The sequence below is a fragment of the Mycetomoellerius zeteki genome, unplaced genomic scaffold, assembly GCF_001594055.1.
Source record: "Mycetomoellerius zeteki isolate Tzet28-1 unplaced genomic scaffold, Tzet1.0 scaffold122, whole genome shotgun sequence".
Lineage (NCBI taxonomy): Eukaryota > Metazoa > Arthropoda > Insecta > Hymenoptera > Formicidae > Mycetomoellerius > Mycetomoellerius zeteki.
The window spans coordinates 389,865-408,157 of NW_017256147.1; the positions used below are offsets into that span (position 1 = coordinate 389,865).

General features: G+C 33.9%; 1 protein-coding gene across 3 annotated transcripts in view; it reads right to left on the bottom strand.

The window, feature by feature from the left end:
• Positions 1-912: 912 nt before the first annotated feature.
• Positions 913-18,293, bottom strand: part of LOC108731265 (circadian locomoter output cycles protein kaput) — a 92,789-nt gene continuing 75,408 nt past the window's right edge. For 2 of the 3 annotated variants that reach the window (XM_018461508.1, XM_018461506.1), the window contains 12 exons: positions 16,357-16,523; positions 15,490-15,566; positions 15,317-15,418; positions 9,399-9,774; positions 5,673-5,930; positions 5,065-5,215; positions 4,594-4,711; positions 3,432-4,485; positions 2,772-2,825; positions 2,637-2,686; positions 2,384-2,527; positions 913-2,312 (listed from right to left, as the gene is read on the bottom strand). In XM_018461508.1, the coding sequence (XP_018317010.1) occupies positions 2,220-2,312; positions 2,384-2,527; positions 2,637-2,686; positions 2,772-2,825; positions 3,432-4,485; positions 4,594-4,711; positions 5,065-5,215; positions 5,673-5,930; positions 9,399-9,774; positions 15,317-15,418; positions 15,490-15,566; positions 16,357-16,523 (2,644 nt within the window). In that variant the 3' untranslated portion in view covers positions 913-2,219. The remainder of the gene's footprint in view (positions 2,313-2,383; positions 2,528-2,636; positions 2,687-2,771; positions 2,826-3,431; positions 4,486-4,593; positions 4,712-5,064; positions 5,216-5,672; positions 5,931-9,398; positions 9,775-15,316; positions 15,419-15,489; positions 15,567-16,356; positions 16,524-18,293) is intronic. The other variant, XM_018461507.1, reaches the window with a different exon arrangement.

The following is an 18,293-nucleotide window of genomic DNA, read 5'->3' on the forward strand; positions in this document are numbered from 1 at the left end:
TCTCGTTCGTATATCGTTCTAGATTAGTGCGTCTTTTTAGTATAACTGTAGAATAAAATAAATTTCTTTATTAATCTAATACACGAAAAACAGCATGTAATTGCAAGTAACATATGTACATTCTAGAATCTCGATGAGTTATTCTCGTTAAAAAAAAAATGTTTAAAATGCTGTTGCGATCTGAGATCAGATTTAACATCTTTATTTACAGACCTGCCTTTACATTACCTATACATGTAGGATTCAAACAAATTTGTAAATCTGTTAAGTGCCAGTGCTGAATATGTTGACAAGTGTACTGTTTCCGTCACTCTCTTATATTAATATCTTTTATACTTTAAACATTTTTATGATATACAATTTGTTTATATTCACGCTGACCCGCATAAGTAATTGTAGCAACACGATTGGCTAATATGTATTTATCTCAATAATTAACACACATATACGTCAACCGTGTCAACTTCCACGCAACTGTAATCATCAATGCGGAAGTCAATTAACAGCGGAATAAAAGTATCGTTTATTAATATGTATGTTTGCGTAGTAACATATTGGATGGATAGCAAGGCCAGTGGGACATAAAAAGTCATTCAAGAAAATTATAAAAGAAACGTATTAAAATTTCATGTGTAATGAAACCTCATTGGTGCAGCTTGATTACGTTTCTATAAGAAATTTAATTAAATAATAATACGAGTAGGTTTAAAAATGTGTGTGTGTATCGTTTACATTTACTTTATATTATGTTTAATATTTCTATATTGCAAAATTAAAATATATTCTCAGAGGTTTTCTATTGCACTTACGGAAACTTAATAAAATTTAGAGATATATTTAGGGTTACCACATTTTAAAAGTAGAATATATTTTAAAAGAGCAGAATCATATATGAAACAAATAATCGTGGTAACGAGGAAGGGATAACCAAGTAAAAAATGAGATTTATTTTTAATGACTAATTTTATATTTGCATCACTTTTTAATAACACGTGATTGGACTACCAATTTTCAAACATTACAGAACATTTAAACATAAATGAAATTCAGGTACATGCAGTTATTAAACTGTCTCACTAGAACAAATCTGGTCTATAGTGTGGCAACCCTATAGACATATCCCTAAATTTAGCTTTTTGTTCTTCCACATAAATACGCAATAAAATTTACACGAGACGCGACAAGTTATAACATTATTCGTTAAAATTACCAAATTGTCTTTTCACATTTTCAGTGACGTCCTTTTATAATTATAAAAAGATGTCAGTACTATGAGTATTATTAATATTTAACATCATAGGTTCGCAATTACAACCAATAGAATAAAGAAATAAGTGAGACTGGTTCTGTATCCATCCGATACAAATACGTAATCGCAGAGGTAGTATTTAAGCTCGACCGAATTCGCGGCGAGCGAGTTAGCACGAGGAAAGTGCCGCACGCGGCCGTGCTGTATTAAAATCGAATGTATATCATATATACAAGTTCATTACATCGTAAAATTTGAAAATTGCCAACTGCATAACACTCGATCGCCGCAGGAAATCTGCCTGAGTAGCGACTGTTATTTATAATGTATCAACGTTTTAAATAACAGTATTCAATGCGATTTTGTACGATCTTTGCATAATCAGTTAGTGAGCAAAGCGCGCAACCTTTTACATGACAGCGCGCAATTAAAATTCTTAATCCCACAGAGTGAAGAAAACGATAAGGAAAGAAAAAGAATAATTTATATGTGTCAATTGCTCGGCTATACTGTGTGAGTTCTTTTTCTCACTGTCTTTCCATTTCGTTTCTTTTCCATTGATCGAGGGAAAATGCGGATCGAAGCGAACACACAGACTGTTTTAGTAATAGATAAATCACTTGCGGTCAACTTAAGCAATACCTTCTTCTTCGTAAGCTGAGCAGTTTTACATACGGTGCCCGCAAATCTCCGTTGCTGCACTGATAATGATTATTCAGATCTTCGTCATAAATCTTGATGATATCAGTAATTCCAAAACAGAGAAATCTCAGAACACGATATCGTAACACAAATCGAGAAATATTATGCAACTTGCACGTGTGTCGAAAGCTTTGTTCTAGTCCTTCGAGGAAAGGATAAACTTTTAAAGCTTATTTCTTATTAACAATTACAACAATTCCGGGATGTCATATTAAGTTCGCTTCTTGAAAGTAGCTTTCGCGAAGTGACTCGGAGACCATTCCGTTTCTCAGATTCCAAGCTTTTGCTTGGCGCTCACTTGCATTTTACAGTGATCCTGTTGTAAGGTTTTAAGCATTTGCTTCTGCATATTATGCTCGGCCTGGAAAATAACGAACAAAAAATAATATTTCAATATATTGTGCTATATTTCTTTTGTATCAACCTATGTACCTGTAACTGTGACAAGTTTTCCCTTTGAACTCGGAGAGCTGGGTTCTTGAGATCGCGTGCCAATACGTTGATTTGGGACTCATGCAATGCCATGCTGTCTGCTAACTGGTAATATGTGCGACTTAATTCGTCATTCACCACTTGCTATAAATATAATATGTAATTTAATTCCTTCTCGATCACTCTAAGCTACATAAGTGTGTTTAAAACTATTTTAATTTATAATAAATCATTTATCACATTATATACTTACATCATCAGGTGATAGTGGCTGTATTTTTGCTTCGTCAAAATCTGAAATAACTAAACCAAAATTAATTTAATACGTTTCTATATAATAATACGTTTCTAAAGATGCTTATAAATGCTATATAAAATGTAAACTCACCTTCGAAACCTGTAGGTCCATTACGCAGACCGCCAAATATCTTCATCATGAGTTCTGCGAACAAAAAGAAAAGAATATGTTCAAGAATATATCAATTATTATAAATTGATTTGATAATGCCACACACAAAGTGATTTTAAATGAGAATAGAAAAATTAAATAAAATATAGCTGAGATATGTATATGAATGCAATATACATTCAGTATAGATTATACCATGTACTATTCGAAGATTATAAAATATATGTTTCTAAATACGTTTCTAAATAAGTTCAGATATTTTACTTCTTCATTAAATGATTATTCCTAGAATCATTACCTCGCATATATTTAGAAATTTTCAGTGGGAAAATACTATACTGTGAAACAAAATATTCAAAATATAAACTTAATTTCAACTAGGAATAAACAAATCTAGGAATAAACAAAGCAATACTCGTCTCGTGTAGAATAGAAAACTTCCAATTACAATAACAATAATAAATAATCTTTAAAATAAAGCTCGATCTTCTAAAGTAAAGAGTAAGAAGTTATAGTCTTTTCCCATAAAAACTGTAATTATAATGGAATTAAGAGGCTAAAGTGTGCACAAAACTTTCTAGAAAACCAAGATTTAATTCAAGATATAGCGTCATCGAAGATATTACTATTGTAATTTACCTGGACTTGCGTCAAGTTCCGAACTTAATAACGTGTCCTCCTTCAGATCTTGCAAATCGACAAACCGTTCTTCGTGATTTGTTACGCCTAGCGGCATGGCGGGATCTACCAATTGTTGATAATCGGTTCCGACTTCATGTAGACTCGAATTAGGCGACTCCGCCACTGTCAGCGATTGCGAATTGACATCATTGTACTGATTGAATTCATCCGAAAATGTCGGATACTCAGACGCGAAAGACCTGCATTTCAAGTAGGAGACGCGCTGTTGTTCGTTGTTTATATTCGTCGATGTGTACACATCGTTAGATCTCTTCTTACTATGCATCACCAGAAGATTCTCATCGCTACATATCCTTTTCAATGGACACCGATTATGCACTTCAATCCCCGACGAGGCGATAGAATTATCACTCGCGCTGTCATCAAAGTATTGTACCTCCTGCTTTTTCACATAATTAAATGTTTCCTCGATGCCATGTTCCACCTTGATATTGCATGCGGAGTCTCCGTTCAAAACATTTGCACTTGGAGAACTGTCCAAACATGATGTATGATTACGAGGCACGCGGGAGCTCTTGCCAGACTTGCGAGTGATAAGAACTTTCGATTGTGCAGACATATCAGCGTTCTGGACATTGCCATGGTTGTTGTGGCCACCGTTCATCATTTTAAACATTGACAAAGGTTTGCCGGACGGCATCGCGCTCTCTGAATCCGATATTGGGCTTTGCTCCGCGCTACTGGGATTCATCAACTTTTCGATGGTATGTTTGGATTCTTGCTTTGGAGATACTTTGCCTTTGCCTTTGCCTTGGATAACGATGCAACGATTGATTTTATTTATGCCAATCTTATTGGCTTGTGCGGAAACTGGAGGCATACGAGAAGAAAATATAGCAGCCTTTACATATTGCGTATGTGGCATCGGTGAGGGAGACAAACAATCCTCCGTTATAACCGACGAGGGTAAGTCGCTGATTAGGTGATTGATAGCAACTTCGAGCTGCGATGGATCTTCGACGTTGGCTTTTGAATTCGACGACTGAGTGTTCTAATAAATCATTTTTTTCGTTAAACAATCTTTTTGCTTATAGTTTCATAATGTAAACGAAAGTGCATTGTTAGATCTACATACATATATATATATAGTTTTACTTACTAAGTTCACTGGTAGTGCTTTAATGTCGATATCTGGAATTAGACTTCTACTACTTGCGGACACGGTCGCGGAGAACCTCATTTTCATCTCTTTTATTAGTTGGATGCCCTCTTCTTCCCTACATACAAAGTTTCCCTATTGTTATATATTGTTGAATATATGTTGCATGACATATCCGATGTGTTTGTTTTAGCACTTGGGGAACAAAAAGAACAGTTTTTTTTTTGGGCTGGAGCAAGTGGAAAAGCAGGGCAAGTGTATATAAAAGCATACATTTTACTTCAAGAATTGTCTCACGGTCTCAACCAATTACTGAACAAAGTGAATTTTGTGTGGTGATTATTCTACAAGTATTTGAAAAAAATAATTGAATCTTTTAATGTTTATTGCTCGTTAATGTCTCTATTTGGATCCATCAAAACCGCCTTGTCACTTGTCCCAATCCGCCCTAAATAGCGAAACTGTACTTACGTCACCATGGTGTTAACACAAACGAAGGATTCCACCGTATTCATATCTCTGTCAATTTCCAAATAACCGTGGGTCCGTAAGTAGATGAACTCACCGTTCTTTGTGAGTAGTCTGTAGCACGACGAACCGCACATTTCGGCACGGTCGTACACTATGAATGTAAAACAAATCATGATTAATTACAAGAGCAAAACGATATTTGACCCATCACAAATTCAAAAGTTGTTTTACATATACTTTGTTGCCACACACACACACATATCTAAATTACAATTCGTTATGGAAATAGCATGCAAAATATCTCATAAGCGCTCGCATCGTAAAGCCTGAATGCATTAAAGTAATGTTGGCAAATAATGTATAATATAACATTATTAAACTGACTGTTAAATATACGATACAACGCATAACTTTAATAATTTAATCACCAAGCGTGATAAAATATACATAATATTATTCGATTAATTTAGATATTTTTCGACGAATTCTAGAGAGAAAGAAATGAAAGAGAAAAGCTACTGGTATCGTTGCAAAACGTAATGGCTATCAAGTGATGCGGTAAGTATTCCAATGCGAAAATTTAACGCTAGTTACATTTAAATGCTTACTTTGCCGTAGGCCGATCATCGTCCACCTACAATCGTCCTTATGCATGAAGCCGAACGCGTTCAGGCCCGATATCTCCTCCGACAGGTACCCGGCAATGACCGATACCCTGTGATCGCAATAAATGATACGCCCGTCGACCAGATGCCGCGTCACATACTCGTCTTTATTGGCGTCCATTATCGACAATTCGGTGATGGGTCGTTTCTGTGGCAGAGTCGCTACGCCGGCAAAAACGACGTCGTTGGATGTGCCCGTCTCTGTTAAAGCCATTTCAAATGTATTATTATTAGCAAAACAATCAACAGTCGCACAAAGTAAAATCAGAGGTGAAAATCAATTGTCTCGAGAGAATTTAGTGACGGGAATCATAAAAACTTAAGAATAAATATTCAACGAGAAGCAATACTCAGCTGATAACAAGCTGACGTCAACTTGCTACCTGCACTGAGAGAAAAAAAATAGTTTTGGCAACTATAAATTGACAACTCTAAAATTGCAACTAGTTTTACAAAATAACAAGAATTAAATACTATATTTTTATAGTACTATACTATATTTTTATAATATTCAGTATTACTTTAGTCCTTATTATTTTGTATAATTAGTTTCAAATACTTTAGAGTTGTTAATTTATAGCTGCCGAAACTAGTTTTTTTCTCTCAGTGTGAATATTTAGATTTCCATCTTATTGAATAAATTGATGAAAGAATGATTGATGTTTGATTTCGGGGTATTAATCAGTTTTGAATCGTAACGTAAGTTACTGAGAAGATGAAAGATTCAAAATGCAAATACATAAATCATATTTTATTTCTTCTGAGTAAGCTCTATCATGGCGAAAATAATTTCAACCAGTTTATTTATTTAATGTCGAAAAGCGAAAAGTTACATCGGATGTTGGCTTTCTATTAAATATTCAGGCAGAGAAAGATTCAAAATACATACATCAAAGAATTCGCGAATTGAAAAGTGGCGCGACAGGTCTGAATATCCTGTATAATAAGGATCGTTGAGCACGGTCGAAGCCCGCTCTCATCGGGTCCATTTCTTTGAACATGTCTTTCTAAACGGTGTTTTTCGCCGTTCGATTCTCATCTTAGAAAGCAAAAAAAAAAAAAGAAAAAGAAATCTACGCTAAACACTCGTGACGCTGCGCCTACATATTTTCGTCCGCGACGGCGAAGATCTAAATTTAAATACAGGAGTAACGTAAATATTTGCGATACTCGTTTTGAAACCAGCGCTACAGGTTTTCAGCCGTGTCGCGCAATAAAACGAGACCATCGATCCGAGGAATACACGCGAGAGAGTAACTCACTACACGAACCGTTCGACATGGAATACGTAATGAAGTTTGATATGGCTGATTTATAGGGAAAATCGTGGCCGATTGTCATACAGGGTTGATTGTCAAAAAATTAATAACTCAATTAGTGGCAGAAAATTCTCTCCTTTTTATTGTAGATTTCTGATATAATACTAAATTGTTGCGTAAAATAGTTTGCGCTGGAAACGTCATGTAGTTTATTTACAACGACTTGCAAGAAATTGAAGCTAATAAGGAAATTTCTTAACTTTTTAATAATTTTTTTATCACTTTTTGAAATTATCAATCGCGATTTTTCTGTAATCATAGAAAATGATACGTCTTTATAGATAATTTTTATTGTAATTAGTCATTATTGCAACAAAACATGTGAATACAATCTAGTTTTAAAAACGGTTATGTGAGATAGATTGATGAGCCAGAGATTAAGGATTTAACAGTCCATTCAAATTTCTTTATATGTTTGTATATTTCTTTGTATATTTATTTATATTTTTAAAGAGTATATTTACAAATATAATAATTCAAATAGATATGTATTTTTTAATTTTTCATACTATAGAAACTATAGTACGAAAACAAATTACGTATTTTATGATTAAAAGAATTGTTTTACTCAATACTACAATTATTATTATTTCCTAAAATATAAAACTGGCATTAATAAAAACTATTTCATATATTTTTTATATATTTTATCGATAAAAGTCACTATTAACCCTGATGAAGATATGTCACTATTAACCCTGGAATGTATCAATCAACTCTGAGTATGAGATTAATTTTGTCACATTTTCGCAGTTTTATTTAAAATTAAATAAATTATTTGTACAATATACGATGTATTCAAAAGTAATATTTTTTTAATACCTTAGGATGTAGGTATATTATAATATAATGTATGTAATGTTAAAATCTTATACACCGAGAAAAAGATTTCTTTCGATTTAATAAATTTTATTGTATCTAAATAAATTTGTTATTTGGAATGATCCAAACAAACCAATGTTTAAATCAATAAGTGCGATTGCTTGAATTTGAAACAATGTATATCTTTGTCTTAAATATATTATTTGTTTGAACAGATAATGTCTATCTTCGGCATTCGCGTGATCAAATTGTACTGCACAAACATAATTGATATAGCATATAATGCTGTTCATTTAATCCAGTTGTCAGACGTATATAAGCCATTGTTTTCGTAATTTCGGCCAAAAAATATAATGGTTGTTCTAAGAAGGCAATTATTTGCATCGACTTCTATCATAACCTCTATCAATATATTTTGACATTTTCAAACAAAATAATTTGTTTCATTGTTTGTATTCATTGTAACCAAATAATATATTATTTGATTGAAATATATTATTTCAAATAATAATATTATTTCTATCAAAAAATAAAGGTTTCTCGAATGAAACAACAAAATTTTTATTCAAACAAATAATATTTCGTACAAGCATATGTTGTTTCAATAAAACAAATTTTAGTTAAATAAATAGAAATACTAAATCCAAAGAAACCTTTTTCTCTGTGTACTCTCTTTTTCAAAAGATTATTTAAAAAACTGTGATAACCGGCCCCTGTAAGAGAAACGTCACCGATTGTTGACGCACATAATATATGTATATAGTCACGATAGGATTATTCGATTCGAGGTGGAAACGATCTTGTTAGATGTGCCACACGCTAAAACGGTATAATCAAAAAACTTGATTGTCGAATCATAATTGAATTAAATGCCATGTAAAGTAATGTAACCAAGATTTGTTCGCAATCAGTTTGTGAATTGCTATTAAAAGCTATTAAAATCAGGGTCTACATTATTTAACAGCCAATTTATCTTTTTTATCAAATTGATTTATGAATCAATTTTCTAAACTCATAGTAGTTCCTTAAAATTTATAGCGCAATTATTCTATTCCCCCAATATTTCAATAAGACATCTTATTTAACAACTGTATACAATGTCAGAGGGTAAACGTAATTTGAAGGAGAATAACAAAGTCTTGAAATCAGAACTAACAATAAGATTTGTATCTGAATCAGCATGTAAAAATGTTACTCTGTACAATCGCTCTGAACCGCAGTCATTACACTTTTTATGTATCATATTCAAAACGTATAATTTACGTTTTAAATTATGCAAACTAATTAGGATAATGGACTGCGGCACAATAAATTAAATGATACAAGAAGGAAGTAAAAAATATGATAAAAGTTAAATTTATATTTTAGATGGCACTCTTTTAACGTTAAATTTTTTCAGATTTATCTTCTAAAATTAATTTACCCGATGTCGAATTCCAATTTCGCAACGCAGCTGTTACAAGATGATAGTTATTTCAAGCTGTTACAAGATGATAGTTATGTCTATCGAAGGACGGTTAAAACTCACCTCGTTGTCTCCCTCTGTGCCCGTTGGGATCCAAGTTTTTGCAGGCTTCTGCGAGCCGGAGAAGACCCGAAACCTCGAAACACTCGTACTGCGTGTGGTCGCGCCTGGAATTAGTGCGTTGCGCTATGCGGATTTTGAAGCTCCGTCTCTGCTCGTAGAAGCATTTGGGCCTCTCGTTCGACCGTTGACTTGACATCGAGGATTCCTCAGAAGAGTCGGAAATGTTATCGTGTTTCAACTCGGACACCTGCGAGATGCTCATCGGCGATGGCGTCGACGACATCGGCTCTATCCCGTCCGACGAAAGATTACGCTTGAGCTCATCATGGTCCTCGGGATAGATGAAATTGAACAGAGACTGACCCAGCAATTCGTTCTGCGAAACACAATTTCCGAAGTTCAGATGAGAGAGTCTAATTCCGAACTTTAGATGAAGCTACTTCGCACCGCCGGTGATGACCTTTGTTAATTCGTGACTTATATATCGGTAATGATACAGTCACGCAACAGTCTCCCAATAGGGATTATATTAAGGGAAAAATTAGTTAGAATTACAAGAGAAGTTGCGAGCATACGTTAAACTTTAGTCTTCTTGTTTTCATCATTGAGCCATTTTATTTTCAGGAGTTAGTAAGTAGGTAATACAGTACTTTGAAACGCGATGAGAATCGATGTTCCTTTCTTATCTTCGATAAAACAACATAGTATGTTTCATAATTTTTATACAAATGCATTTAAGTTTTATATAAAAAATATAATTAAATACACACATCGTTCATTAATTTTTGCTATCGAAGTAGAAATTATTATCATGATTTCTTCAAGTTAAAATGTAGCGCGATTGATGTATTTATTCTATCCTTTTTCCATATATATATATATATAGTACCTTCGTGCTTATTTTCTTCGAATAGGGATACTTTAACTTTCCGTTTGTGAAGTCCTCAGACTCCTTCTGTGAAGAGCTTTACACACGTCAGGCTGAATGATATCTTTCGCACAGCGAATCGCGTCGCGATACGTCAACGACGATGACGATGACGACGACGACAACGACGACGACGGCGGTGCACCATGTCGGCGACGAAGCTCATTTTCACGGCAGGCGGTTTCTCCTTGAGAACAATACAGCCTGATTGTGAGTGCCTTCTTAAAAAACGAGAGCAAGCCGCAAACTGCGCTCGCAAACAACTCTCGTCCCGTCTGCCCTTCTTCCACCTACTCCTTTCTTGTTCCTTCTCTATCGTCGTCAGTTCTAGCATCTCTTGCACAAGTGAACCAAAACAGAGAGACAGAAAGAGAGAAAGAGAGAGAAAGAGAGAGAGGTGGTACTTGGTCGCCTTCCAAGAGCCAGTTCGTTATGGTAGAGTGGCGAATTATCGTTACGCTTGAATCTGGAGCGCCACCACGGCGAACGATCGATACAGCGCAGTGGACATTTTTTTACATTTTACCCACCGGCCGTCCCACTATCGTCCGTCTCGTTGTTTTCTCGCAGAAACATGGAGGAAACCTTCAAGAGTTGCGGGGAGTCGGGATGAGAAGCGATAGCGCACGTTCGCAGAGCTTCCACCCTCGCTACAAACTGTAATCTCGTGAAATTCAAGCGAGAATTTGAAACGAGCATTGAAATCTCCGGCGGATTCTCTAATTCGACGTAAATCCCTATGAATTTTAATTAATTTTGCTTAGACAATCAGCGCTTCATCGAGCGTACGTTTATCGTAGTGGCGTGAAACTTTCATCCTTCCTGTTGTTTCGAAACCAATCATCTTTGTCGTCGTGTGCGATTTCCTGGAAGATCGGATTCACGTACAGCCTTGAAGGCAAAAGGACGATAACCCTAAGCGACTAACATTAGATAATATTTCCGGGAAGACTTCTAACGTCACTCTTCGAAATTTCAGGTTATTAGAATTTCAACATCTCTTTTTAGCATCACTTTTATCTAATACAATTATTTTTCACAAGACAATTCAATTAGATGAGTGCATTGCAGATAAATATTTAAAATAAAAGAAAGATCACCAATTAATTGGAAAAAAGATAAATTCGCAAAATTATATAATATAGAGACGACAATTACATCTTCGTGCCGTTTCGCAAGAGATGACAATTATATTGAATGACGTGGAGTTCGATAGTTTCTCGTAAACCAAGTCTGAAACTGACAGCAAATTTCCTACAAATCATGGTGAGAAGAGAAGAGAAGCCAGTTAGAAACTAAGCGTATTTGCAAATGTGCAGCTACAATATTTCTAATATCTTTAATTGTAATATTCAAATCTAGATATCTATCTAATAACTAGATATTGTATCGATAATATCTGTAATATCTTTAATATTTATTTTGTAATAATTGGATCACCAAGAAATATAATAAGAGCAAAACGATACAAAAAACGATCTGTCATAATTTGCCTTCTTGTTCCTAATCTCGTAATTTCTTCTATTCTAATCGATTATATATGTCGTCGCAGGTATATTCTACTCATTCTCCGCCTAATATCCGTTGCGTTGTATTGTTTGACCTCTAGGGCCTCTTGCGTCATCGGCCTCTTGTCGTAATCTAAACCCACCTTTTCTTTACCAAAAGTATCAAAATTAGTTTTTAACGTTCACATGATTCTGTATATCCGCGAAAATGATCGTTTCGCTAAGCGTGGCTCGACGTGACCGTGAGAATCTGAAGCCCTTGCGAAATCGAGGCCCGATGAATGGAAACTCCGTATACACGCGTGCAGAATTTCTCTATAATAACTGAAAAAAAAATCTTTCTTCCGCACAGTTAATCACACATGTTTGCTATTTCACTTTTACGAATAATTGAAAAGATCAATGAGATCAAAGATTAATGAATTCTAGCACGAGAAGTTTTCTTCATGGGTGCGGACGCCCTGGATATTATTGAATATGTCCAGCAGTACATTATTGACTTCCGTTGTTTCTAAATTTTAATTATCCAGAAATCCTATGTTACAGGCCTGTGACTCGGTTTCCATAATCGAGTTAGATTGGTTATTGACTTTGTCTCTTGCGAACTGTCTGAACGGTAAAGTTTCACTTCATCAAGATTGGTAACGACGTAGAAACTTATAGATAATAGATTCCTATAACACAATGATATTGATTGCAAAGTGCTAAAACAAGGATAAATATTAGCTCTTGATGACATTTTGCGAAATAAATAAAAGACAGAAAAATAGATCGAATATGTATTTATATTTTAAAATTTATTTAAATTATAGCCTTTTAACATTTCAAATTTTTGAGATACACGTGTAACACGTTCGTAACTGAAATCACTTATAAATAGACTTTGCCTTTTAATAGTGTAATTTTGAAACATACAATAGTAATATCCTTTTATGCTTCTGCATTTGCGATTTCTAGTTCCAAGATAAAAATACGAAATGCTTTTTGTACTATTTATATTTTTTCCTTAATCTTTTTTCCTCATATCTGTTTAATATCTCTTCAGTGCTGTGCAATTCTATATCCGCATGAAGAATACATTATTTCAGATAGTTTCTTTGAGTTTGTCTCTTTATAGCGCGTCGAATCTGAATAAAATAAGATTATTCTCTCTCGTTGGGTGTATATATGTATGGGCATATGTGACAGAGAAAGAGAGAGAGAGATAAGCATTATGTGCATAATTACGACGTCTCTGATAGTCCGGAAAAGCTGGCACACCGATCTTGTTGGATAACGATGGCTACGTCATCAGGAACGCAGAAGCACAGCATGCAGTAAAGTGAAATTCTCGTTATACGTATATCTCAACATCGATCGCTAATTATTCGCGTACAACACTCGCTTAATATCTGTAGCGGATAGTTGTTCAGCACGATTTTATCGCAAGATATAGATGAGTATACGCATTATTCCCGTAACATTCAGTACCTGATCCTTAAATCTGCCGGTTAATCACACGCTTCGGTCTTATGTACTGATCCTCTCAGCGATTCACTTAATCTCGTATAGCAAAATTAATATTTCACGATAAACAAAATTTCGCGTTTTGCGATATCGAGTTATTATTCATTTTTCTAATGTGAGAAACAGAGTAGACACACATTAGTAAACACAGATAAAATCATAAATAATTCGTTTAATAATTTATATAACGCTTCTGTAACTATAACGACAGTATCGGTATTGTTACATTGTCGTTAACGCAACTTTTTTTTAACGTATATAATACTTGCATCAACTTGCACAACGATACTATGTGTGATGATACCAACACTATTGTTAAAAGTTACAGAATCAGGATACTGATCTTGTAAATAAAACTGTAACTTATATAACTACCATAATTAGTATAATATAAAGTTAATAAATCCCATAACAATAGTATCTCGATGTCATTGTTTTATTAAATTAAATTTTATGATATATTTAAATTGAAAGCAAACTACATAATGTTTAATGCAAGACAATTATTACCCTTTTGTAAAACCTCGAAAAACATTTTTTTTACATTTATTTATATAAAAATATGTATTTGTTGTATTTAAAATATTTAAATACAACGTGCCTTTACAATCGTTTAGGTTAGTCAAGCAAACATAAACGAAATTCCGTAAGTTTTCAGTTTCATGAGTTAAAATGGCTTTTTGTGGAAACTCGCCGAATTGAGCGAACGAGCGAGCGAGCGAGAGAGAGAGAGAGAGAGAGAGAGATATGCATAAGGTTAAACACGTGAATTTCCTGGAAAAATCGCACGTGGATCCGGTAAATAATTATCAAGGGAGATCATTGCACGCGTGCGCGCGCTTTATTTGCAGCGGGACGAGTTTTTCGAAATGCACGAACGGACGTGCGATCTTTCCATGACCAATTGCGCGCGCGAGTAATTCCCGCGTATAAATACGAAAAACGAACATGGATATTGGTGAGCATACACGTTACATGGCGAATGAAAAGGAGCAGAAAGCATAGAGTACGCCGGTTGCCATGGGAGCATATTTGCGTTGCACGCATTCATTTGATCGATAATTCCTAACTCCGCGCGCTACAGGGTAGGTCGGTGCTGCAGCTGAAGCTGCAGCCACAAGATCGTGATCGCTGCCATCGTCCTATACCCTCCCTCGCCCGCTTATCACAGCGCCGGCGCGAAAATGCGCTCCACAGACGTTTATATTTCAACCGCAATATAAATACGTTACGTAAAAAAGAAAGTCTGTCGCAAAAGAGATGAAAAATTCTGTGAAATGTCAATGGTGTGTAAATAGCTTCCGTTAATGCGAAACGAATATTTCAAGCGTTTTACCTCTGGTGATGATAAGCTTGACCTTATTATCGACGCATCAAAAAGCGTATTAATCCTTCTATTGTCGAGTAAACTTGTATATTGAAAAGGTATCAGCGCGGTTCTCTCGTTCGTACAATATGCACTTGCTGTTTTACCTAAAGCTATTACTTATCGAGACATCGGGGATGAATAATTGAAAAGCACACGGTCGATTGAAACAAGCATATAATTCTGGTATTCCCGATTAATCGGGTTTTCAATTGTAAAGAAATTTAATCAAACGCAATACTGCAATGTAAGAACTTCAATTTAAATATCTAAATAAAATATTAAGATGATAAGAAATTTATGATTTTCTCTTAGAACTAATATAATTTATTCGTATCGTTCACAACGTCTCTAAAATTATAAATTATTCGACGCTTTCATAAATATTCTTGTATAGAATGTAAAAGCCAACCGGATGTCCTTTAACATTACAGATTCTTTTAAAACAAGTTTTTTCTCAGCGAAAAAAATGCAGTCTTCGTGCAATCGATTGAAATAAAAAGCTTCCGACAAGAAAACTTTAAGGGAAAAAAAACATCAATAAAATTATAGTCTTTGGTCACATTATAATGAAGATGATTCATATTACATAACCATAAGGAAAACTGACCTGAACATGACCGAGATGTTGCTCCACTTGTCGACTAACATAGACGATGTTCCCTTTTACGCAGGTGATTACGAAGAAGAAACCTCCGCTGTCAACCAGGTGCTGTTATAATTTGAAAAACGAATCTAAAGTTGATCATCTCAGTTAATTTGTTTAGAGATAAGTATACTCACGTCAACAAAAAATTGCTCCAGATCGAATTGATCTTTGAACGACGGGGGAAGGAAGTTCATGGAGCCTCTTCCGAATGCTGTAAATAATGCACAAGACACGCGATCGTAAATAATGCTTTTTTTATCACCTGCATAATCGAAATTATATAACGATATGGACGAATGAATTTAACTTATCCGTAGTTTATTTAGAGCCGTTAAAATAACAAGATGTAATGCAATTTGATAGATAAAATCTATCTATCTATGCTAGAATCTGCAATAATAACAATAAAATATAATTTCGTACTAATAATAGAATATAATAATTGAAGATGATTCGATATAACGAACCATAAGAATATAATAAGTTATTAATCCAGGAATAGTCACATGGAGTGTTTTTATACCCTAGTGGCAAGAATGTAAATTGTTGTAAAATAGTGTTTCTTTCTTTTTATATATATAGATATATATTTTCTTTCTTTTTTAATAATTATTTCTTAGAAATTTAAATATGTAATTCTATCGAAAACCCAAAAGAGGATTTTAATTAAAAGTTTTAATGGAAATTTTTATTTTTTAGAAATACTGTTATATAATAAGCTTACCGTGCACTTAACGTGTCTTGTTCCATTTAATATTTGATTGGTTTCACTTACTTTTTTCAGACAAATATGAGTAAATCTATATCCATAATGTTCACAAATGCCAATAAATTGGAAAATACTCAATATACAACATGTTGTTATAATAATAACGATTTTAATGGATGTGTAAAATCACCCCAAGTGATCGTTGATATAAACAAAAAATAAAGTAATTCCCGGATTAAGAAAATGCTTCATGGAAAGATATGAAAAAAATATTCTGATAAGGTCGACTTACTGTAATGTGTCCTCAGGAAAGCGGTAGCTAATCTTAGGATGGATATTTTGTCCATTCTCCTCGAGCTTCCAGCAACGCTCGGCACAAGGGTCGCCATCGTCGATATATTTGCGTTGAGATTGTCGCGGCGTTGCTTTTCCGCCATATTTCGCGAAGCACGTGGATTACTGTAACAAAGAATGACAAGCGAAATTTGTAATGATCACAAATCATTAACATACACAAAATAGAATGAAATAAATTATTCTGTATACCTTTCTATTTATAGAAATACATTTTCTTGTGTTAATAGTGTGACGTACTTTGAATTTACATTTTCATAAATTTGCAATAAATTTATCGTATAAATTCTTATTCGTCCATTTTCAACCAGAATTCCAATTAATCCAACCACTGACATTTTTTTCAGTGATATTTTTGTAATAATTACTTAAATCTAAATATAAGAAACATAAGTTTTATTCTCAAAACATAATAAATATAAAAAGAGGTGGACATTTATACATAAATGACCGATCTTAGTTAATCACTGTAATTTTTTGTCGCCATAATTCATCCTGTCAGTATCGTAAAAAGTATATTTGTATCTCTCGCAGAAGTAATATCTTTATTATCGTGCAATTTTCCAGTATATAATAAACTGGTATGCCATCACGCAAGTCATGCACAAAAATAAGGCCACGACACAATTATGATATATGATAGTTAATACATATGTGTACCGTGTGTACTTCAATAAACAGTCGCGTGTATGTCTTGCACGTGTGTATATTTATAATGCTGAGATTTTTGAAGTACAATTCCGATGTACGTTAAATGTATGTATAAGAACATCAACTATTTTTGTTACAAAATACACCCAAACAGCACACATGTTCAAAATGGGGACATAAGATGTCTTACAGACATTTTTGAGATGTCTTATACATATATATGATGATATAATATTTACAAGATGTTTTAAGGGGATTCTAAAGTAAAAATCGAATTCCGACGGAATCGCTATTTTACTGATTCAACAGAACTTACAATACGATTTACGTGTCATCACATTAATACATATCATTACATATTTTTTTTATCACTACGTATCTTTTAATTGCACATTTAGAAAGTGCAGCACCCCTTTGAAGAAAATCGGTTATTTTCATTTTGGAAGCGAATATCGTCGAAACTGTAAAAAACAGAAAAAAAATGTTCTGAATAAAAATTGAATAGTTTCAAAAGTATTTTATAATAATTTTTAAATTTTGTTTTCAGAAAATTTTTATTTATAAAAAATAAAAAATGTTTTAATTATAATTATTAAGTACCCTTAAAACCATTCAATTTTTAAACTTTTGTTTTCTATTTCTTACAGTTTCGACGATATTCGCTTCGAAAGAAAATGACCGATTTTTTTCAAAAGGGATGTTGCACCCTCTAAAATAGACATCCACTCCTCTATGATTGACCGTTTATAAAAAATGTGTCCCTTATTTTTGTCTAGAAAACAACATACAAAATCGGAGGGAGACGCTTCCATAGATTTTCTTGTAAGATATTAAATTTTGCAAGAGATTTTCAATAATAATCATGAGCTTTGTATTTTTATCGCTACTGTTACTCCATTCTTTGTAATTTCGATGTTGGAAATCAGAGATACTTTCATTTCACTCATTGTAGTTTGTGAAAACGATATCATTCTGAGAGAATTTCCGCAGAAATCATTAGAATTCATTCAGAAAATTCAAAATACAAGTTTATTCATCAAAAGTGATATTGTCCCCTTCAAAGTACTCCCCATCGACTGCAACGCGCTTATGCCAGCGCTTGATCCAGCTCTCGAAACATTTCTGGAATTCTATTGTCGGTATAGCCATCAGAGCCGTCTTCGATTTTTCCATTACCTCTTCTTAGTAGTGGTTTTTTGATTCGATCGAACAGAAAAAAATCGC